Here is an 8,262-nt window from a genome sequence, read left to right as displayed (position 1 = left end):
GAATCGACGTTTCGGGCATGAGCCCTTCTTCAGGAATGGACAAAGTTAAAAATCACACAACACCAGACTTTAGTCCAACAGATTTGTTTGGAAGCACTAGCTTTCAGATCACTGCTCCTTCATCCATGACCAGGAAGCCATTGTGGATTGTTTGAAAAACCCATCTGGTTCACTAATAGCCTTTAGGAAGGAAACTGCCATCTTTAACTGGTCTGGACTAATGTGACTCCAGACCCACAGCAATGTGGTTGACTCTTAACTACTCTTAAGAATGGGCAATAAATGCTACCCTAGCCAGCAATGCCCTCACCCCATGAATGAATAAAACAAAACACTTGCAAGGTAAGAATATTGCTACTCAGAATCAGTAACCTTTGTGTATGAACAACATGTATGTAGGTAGATATAAAACAAAGAACCGTGGATATTGGAAATCTGAAACAAAAAGAGAAATTACTGGAGAAACTCAGCCGATCTGGCAGTATCCATAGTGGGATGCAAAGTTAATGTTTCGAGTCCAGTGGCCCTTCTTCATCTTCATATATGGATAACTTCAAGACAGTTTCCAACTAATATCCCTTCCTTCACCAGTACAGTGCCAAAGGCTATCCTTCAGGCCTTGACTGATATTGCTGAACTCGATGCAATAGGAATCCACCGTTGGTGCATTGAGAGGTTGGATCTGTATTTTAACAGCCAATGCTACATTTGATACTTCAGTCCAGGGGAAAGGCTGTATTTTCAGAGTTTGACCTCTGATGCATGTCCTTATTTATTAAATCTGAAAATATTACAACTCCTCATTACATCTGGCATGTGCGTAGATGTGAACTAAATAAACAAGGGTGGGTGATGAAAATAACCCTTCCTTTGCATTGAGCAGCACAACCCTTTGGGCTTTTAGGGGGGGTTTCGAGTTGCACGGTGTTGGATGCATCTTTTCTGTCAGCTACCTGACAAAGGAGCAGCGCTCCGAAAGCTTGCACTTCCAAATAAACCTGTTGGAGTGTAACCTGGTGTTCAAAGTTAAAAATCACACAACACCCAGGTTATAGTCCAACAGGTTTAATTGGAAGCACTAGCTTTCGGAGCGCCGCTCCTTCATCGGGTGACAACCACCTGGTGGGCTCTCCTAAAGCTAGTGCTTCCAATTAAACCTGTTGGACTATAACCTGGTGTTGTGTGATTTTTAACGTTGTCCAATACCGGCACATCATTCGATGGGGGTGAGCAAAGTTAAAAATCAGACAACACCAGTATGACTCTAGTATATGGCCAGTTGTGAGACGAGAACGCAGCGCCTCACGCCCGCAATACAGCGACGTGCTGTACCGTTCCCACTGAGTATCCTTCACCATCAAGAGTAAGTGGTGTGGGGGTGGTGGAGGCGGCTCGGGTTTTAGTTCCTCTCTCTCTGCTTTAGCGGCGCGGCTTGTCTGCAGACATCAGTGTGTGTGTGAGTGACCTCAGTGTGTGCAGACAGACAGGACACAATGCAATGCACTGAGGCTGGGGGAAGGCGAGGGCAGGGACTGCGCTCCCTGGAAGCGGTTACACAAATGCAGCAGGAACTGGCCCCCTCTTGCAGCGGCTCATGTCTCCGTTCACACGGCGCCGCCGCAGACCCGCAGTCGCCCACCTTCCACCCCCACTCCCCCCCCGCGCGAGCCAATTGCTACTTGGCACCCGCGCCGCCGCCACTTTCCCACGCTCCCCACCAGCTGCGCGTGCACGGAGAGGGGGGGTGGGGATGGGGGGGAGGAGGAGAAGGAAGAGGAGGGCCTGCACTCCCCCCTCCACGCGGCCAGCGGCGGCGCTGTGCCGTCAATCAGGGCCCCGGATCGCGCGCGCGCTCTCGCTCGCTCGCTCGCGTGCGTGTCCCCCCCCCCCCTGCCAATCAGCGCCCCTAGTGGCCGGGGGCGGGGAGGACAGGCCCCCGGAGCTGGGTAAGCGCGGTACCGTGGGAAAGCCAGTCAGTGTAGCGCAGGCAGCCGAGCGGGCAGCAAGTGCGGGCCGGGAGCTCCATTCACTCACATGTTACACCGCGACTAACCCGAGAGCGCAGCATGAAGAGAACTCACGAGGACAGCTCGTCCGACAGCGAACTGGACGAGCCGATCGAGGTGGAGAAGGAGAGCGCCGATGAAAATGGGTAAACTCACTGCTGGTGGATTTTCACTGTTTTGCGAATGTGAAACTCTGCAGATTGGGATACCCCCTGGAGCTGATAGATGCAAATGCATTCAAATAATGATAGTTCCACCGCCGCACGTTTAATTCCGGGACTTGCATTTTATTACACAAGCCTGGGGTTTAAAAACTGAAATTGCTGGAAAAGCCCAGCGGGTCTGGCAGCATTGTGTGATGAGTAATCAGAGTTAACCTTTCGGGTCGAGTGACCCTTGCTCAGAGCAGTTCAGACGCTGCTAGACCCGCTGAGCTTTCCAACAACCTCCGTGTTTGTTTCTGATTTACAGCATCCGCAGTCCTTTCGGGTTTTATACACATGCAGTAAACTTTCTGTAGCACTTTCCGTTTTGTACTTGGCTTCTGATTCCGATTTGATCGATTGGATTCCAGGAACTTCAGCACAGTCACAGGCTCCATGTCCCCCAGTACATCCTCCCAGGTCCTGGCTAGGAAAAGGAGGCGAGGGGTAAGTTCGATACAGCCCTGCTGAGAAATGTTTTGTTTCGTTGCGTGTAGCCTAAGCGAAAATTGTTTACCTTCGTTTTGTCTGGCTGATCGCTCAGAGGAAATCTATTTCGTTTTAAACAGATCATCGAGAAGCGTCGCCGGGACCGTATTAACAACAGCTTGTCAGAACTGCGCAGACTGGTTCCCAGTGCTTATGAAAAACAAGTATGAAACAAAACGTCCTCAATTAAAACATGATTTGAACGTTGATAAGATAGGCTTGCTTTGTTAAAAGAAGTTCAAGTATTTTCTAGAGTCAAGTAAAGTTAAATTGCAATGAAGCTAACTCTATTCTATCAGAATGTAAAGCACATATTGTGTCGTGCCGGGACACAATTGACTAGGAAGTTGGTTGAGAAAGGTCGGTTTCAACACAGGTCTTTCATTGTGACTCGTTGTTGCTGTTGGCAGGGCTCCGCCAAACTGGAAAAGGCAGAAATTTTGCAAATGACTGTTGATCACTTGAAGATGCTGCATGCAGCCGGTGGCAAAGGTAACATTTTGTTGGCATTTCTAGAATAGGTGTCTTGAAAGTATCATTGGTTGGGATATACCTTATAAAAGTTAGGAGATACTGAAAGAGTGTAGGACCACTCCTCTCACCCCATTATTGAAAGGTTTTAATTTTGAAATTGAAGTGTTAGGTGGTCTAAAGAAGAATCTAAAAACGTTAACTGTGTTTCTCTTTCTACAGATGATGCAAGACCTGCTGAGTTTCTGCAGCAATATCTGCGTTTGTTTAAGTTGAATCTTAAGTTTGTCCATCATAGCATTTCAGCTGTGCAAAACTCCGAGAACACCACCATCCAAAGCCATATGTCAAATCTATCAAAGATTCCTCAATGTGGTTTCTCACCTTTGTGCAGTTTAGCTGTTGTGGAAACATTAATTGGTTTTACATTCTGTAAAATATAGCCATGAACGTCCACTGAGTATGATGACGAAGACTATTTTTAGATTGAGAAGATGCGAATGTTTGAAGTTTAATTTTCTGTAATTAGACAAAGATAAATAAACCTCAGATCTAGAGATTTATCTTTGTGAGCTATCTCCATCACTGTAAGATGCCTTTAAAATCTTTCTGTTTGATCATGCCATCCTGCTAGCTGGGCTTTTGGTTCTGTGCCAGTTTTTATGTATTTACTCATGTGAACACTTGCTACATTAAAGGCACTAAGTAAGTGCAGCTTGTTGTTGTAAGATGCTGCACAGGAGATTCCTTTTATCAGAACACCATTTTTATAATGTAGAACTTCAAAGGTTGCCTTCATTGACTTCACAGTTGCTACAATATTTGTAACTTGCAAAATAAATTTATTTTAATTTTATTTAATTTGGTAGGTTATTTTGATGCTCAGGCACTAGCTATGGATTACCGCAGCCTGGGATTTCGAGAATGCTTGGCTGAAATGGCTCGGTACTTGAGTATTATCGAAGGCCTGGAGAACAGTGATCCTCTCTGTGTGCGTTTGGTCTCTCACCTCAATAACTATGCATCTCAGAGGGAAGCTGCAAGTACTGCACCCCCTAACATTGGACACCTCTCCTGGGGTACTGGCTTCAGCCAGCACCCACATCATCATTTGCACCCGCTCCTCCTGCCACAGGCTGCCCATAATAGCAATAGTACTGCTGCCTCGACAGAGCCACACCATCAGAACAGGATTGGAACATCCTCGCACACAGATACCTCTCCACTTAGAATGGCTCCTAATTGCAGTGTTGGTCCAGTCATCCCAGTGGTCACCTCCTCCACCAAACTGTCCCCACCTTTATTCTCAATGTCATCCTTGTCTGCATTCCCTCTGTCTTTTAGCACTTTCCCCTTGATTTCTCCCAGCAGCTTCAGCTCATCCACTCAGACTCCAATAAGCAACATTGCCAAGCCGTACAGACCTTGGGGGACAGAGATCGGCGCTTTCTAAAGACTCTTTTCCAGGATTGTCATGCCTCATGAATTCTTAGCTTAAACTTGATGGAGCTGAGGTATTACCAGCATAGTTGCCATGGAATATTCAGGATGTGCTTCCATTCTCTGCAGACTAATAATGTACAACAGCAAATCAATCCAAAATTCTTGTGAATGCGGCAACATAAATGGCCTCTTTGGCTCACAATATGTTAAATAATATTCTTATGTGAGCAGTCTGACCCTTTCATTCCTGAGGTAGTCAGTATTCAGATAAAAATGTTTAGAAGTTGATTTTATTAGTGTGACTAGTCAAAACAGGCAGTATGCCAGTTTTCTTCAAGGTTCCAGAGATCATTTCAGACGTTTTATCAGTTTTCTTGGAGCTTTGCATATAAAAGTTATTCATTTTTTAAGAGATGTCTAATATAAAATTGGATTAAATTTATTTGTCTTAAATGAATTAAGTTCTTATTCTTTATTTCAAAAAAGGATTAAGCAGTGATGTGCTTAAAAGGCTGCATTTTTAAATTAAGGCAGGTTGTGTTTAGGTATGGTAAAGTTTCCTGTTACAAAGGCCTGTGTAAGTGTGGCATTGTACACAGCCTGAGATTAGGCAATTAAATTTTTCATGTCTTTGTTATTTGGTTAGCCACATATTGCCTGAAACTATTAATTTACTACCTTTCAACTGTTTCAAATGGAACAGATTTATTGTTAATCACCAATGGCACTATCCATCTATTTATTTTATGCCAACATCTGTACATGACTATCTACAAGGTCAACATTACATGCCTTACACTCAACAAAAAATGTAAAAATAACAAGGTCAACATGTAGAGATCAATACACTGGTGTCCAGAATTATTAAAAATGCCTAAATAATGTAAATATCTTTCTCAGTGATATTTTATATTTTTAATGTTGCTGATTGGAGCGATGACAAATCAGATTTCCAGCTTTTTTTTCAGCGAATGTTAGATGCTAAAGGGTTTTCAATGCTGAAACTGTTAATTTTTGCAAGATAATAGCAGGTGCAGTGTTCAATTACTGTATATTGGTTTGTGCTGACTTTACTAAACAGGAGAAGTAATAAACTACAAGTGCAATTGAGCATAATTCAATTATATGTGTCTTTTCTGAGAACTGTTGCTGTTTGTGATTTGCAATTATGTACAATATTAAAGTGTACAGACTGGTTATTTAATGGTGATCTTCAGCTGGTGAGTTCTGCTGCAACTGTAATTTTAAAAAAATGTGGACAAAGGAACAGCTTGTAATTGTTTTAAACGCTTTAACTCACCTTTCCAGCAATCCTTTGCTCCTCCCTCGCACCTCTCGGTAAATGGATTCTCTCTATCTTAATGATCTTATAGCCCTACAGAAATAAATTGCATTGATTTAACTGCTATTTTTCCCATAGCACTAAGGAGTAAGTTCATACCGATGACAGAGTTGATATAAATTAGTTTGCGTGCATAACAACATTTGGCAGTCAACAGCACACAGCTCTGCAGATTCAATGACTTTCCTGACCAGGATTAAAATTCAGTATGGCATCTTCTGAGGGACAGAATATGTAAGGTGTGTCACCCACAACTGAGAGTTTTGCATGTGTGGGTGAACATCTGTTGACATATTACTTTGAGATTTTTATCAGTGGATGAGTATCCTATCTGTGTGGAACCTTTGCTCATGCTGGAGATGAACCTCTTCGGTATATTTCCATTTGAACATGAGAGGCAGGTACCACAATCTCTGCTATCTGATGCTAGACAGTCGGTGAAGACTTCTTGTTAGAACCGGGGGCAGGGGTAAGGTAGTTAGCTGCAAAAACATTTTTTTTTAAAAATTATATTTGTAGGGCATTAAGAGGGGCTGAATAGGCTATGTTCCAAGAGGTAAAAGGCCAGGGTAGACCATGACTGCATTGATGTTGTTATCATAGATCTTAGGGCCCCAATGTCTGGTGGTCAATATTGACAAGCGGGAATAATTATTGCCAGAGATGACATTATCCTTAATCTAATTGACCATTGCCAGTCCTGTAGGGTTGGGCATATGTTGACTACCTGGATTTAACTCCTGAAGGGTTAGAGACTATGGGAACATGCTTCTGATAATTGAATCATAGACAGAATTACCATAGAACTCCTACAGCATGGTTACAGGCCATTTGGCCCAGCAATCCATACTGACCCTCTGAAGAGTATCCCACCCAGACCCATTCCCCTACATTTCCTCTGAGTAACGTACCAAACCTACACATCCCTGAACACTATGAGCAATTTAGCCATGGCCAATTCACCTAACCTGCACATCTTTGGACTGTGGGAGGAAACCAGAGCACCCAGAGGAAACCTGCACAGACACAGGGCGAATGTGCAAACTCCGCACAGACAGTCATCCAAGACTGGAATTGAACTCAGGTGCTGTGATACAGCAGTGCTAACCATTGAGCCAGTATTCCTGCCTGATAGACACTTATGACATTTGGAATGGGTCTGACATACGAGAGGTAAGAGTTTTTTTGTGCAGCACTTGAAAGTGTCTGTATTAATTTTTAACTTAGAAGAGAAACCTTTTGCAATCTCAGGCTGGGGAGGTGGCCGAATAGAGATCTGTAAAGTTATAACAGTTTCTGTTAGATTGAATACAGAGAGAATGTTCCCATTGCAAGAGCTCTAACATTGACCTGTTCAGCAATGATCCACCTCATGAGAAAGCAGAGAGGAATAACTGATATAGTCACCAAAGAAATTCAAAAGGGAATTTGGAAGAAACCTTTTTACTCAAAAGTGGTGAGAGAGTGGAACATATTACCATTAGGAGTGGTTGAAAGGAATATTATAATATAGTCCTATATGATAATTGCATTAAAGGTGAATCTGGACAAGCATCTGCAGGAGAAGGGAAGCGAGCATTACAATGGTAGATTTAGATGGAAGAATATATGTGGAGGCTTGACTGGTGTGTGAACAGTGATGTGGGCAGGCTGGGCTAACTGATCTGCTGTGTATTCATGGAAAGAAAGATCATGGAAAGATATTGGAGAATGTTTGTTCGAAGTTGAGCTGTCAAGGAATCACAGAGGCAATGGTTACATTGGAAACCCATTTCATTCAACATTATTTCATGAATTAGCTGCATTTTGAATCCAGTCGTCTTGTTTCCTGATGTCAGGTTTCCCCATCTACACAGATGACATTCAGCTGTATCTCCACTGTTTCTACAAATCTACAAATCAGGAACAAGTTATCAGCCTCTCCAGCCTGCTCCACCATTCAATAAGACCATGACCGATCTGATTGTAACCTCAAATCCACATTCCTGCCTACCTCCAAAAACCTGTCACTCCATTGTCTAACAAAAATCTATCTAACTTGGCCTTGAAAATCTTCAAAGACTTTGCTTCCATCATCTTTTCAGGGAGAAAATTCCAAAGACTGAAGACTCTTCCAGAGGGAAAAATTAGTCAAATCTCTGTTTTAAATGGACAACTATGACTTTTAAACAGTGATCCCCAGTTCTAAATAAGAGGAAATTTAAGTTCATAAAGAAAGGAACAGAATAAGGCCATTCGGTCCATTGAGTCTGCCCACCATTCGATCATGGCTGATATGCCCCTCACCCCCACCTTCCTGCCTTCTCTC

General features: G+C 43.2%; 1 protein-coding gene across 1 annotated transcript; it reads left to right on the top strand.

The window, feature by feature from the left end:
- The first annotated feature begins 1,989 nt into the window (after nt 1–1,989).
- On the top strand, nt 1,990–5,728 carry hey1 (hes-related family bHLH transcription factor with YRPW motif 1). Its single transcript, XM_043689104.2, has 5 exons — nt 1,990–2,152; nt 2,581–2,656; nt 2,779–2,862; nt 3,109–3,190; nt 4,039–5,728. The coding sequence occupies exons 1-5, from the start codon at nt 2,067–2,069 to the stop codon at nt 4,620–4,622; spliced, it is 912 nt and encodes a 303-aa protein (XP_043545039.1). The 5' UTR covers nt 1,990–2,066; the 3' UTR covers nt 4,623–5,728.
- The last annotated feature ends 2,534 nt before the right edge of the window (nt 5,729–8,262 follow it).

The sequence above is a fragment of the Chiloscyllium plagiosum genome, unplaced genomic scaffold, assembly GCF_037043375.1.
Source record: "Chiloscyllium plagiosum isolate Xiang-an unplaced genomic scaffold, Cpla_swu_hap1 HiC_scaffold_4, whole genome shotgun sequence".
Lineage (NCBI taxonomy): Eukaryota > Metazoa > Chordata > Chondrichthyes > Orectolobiformes > Hemiscylliidae > Chiloscyllium > Chiloscyllium plagiosum.
This window is presented reverse-complemented; position numbering and strand designations above follow the sequence as displayed.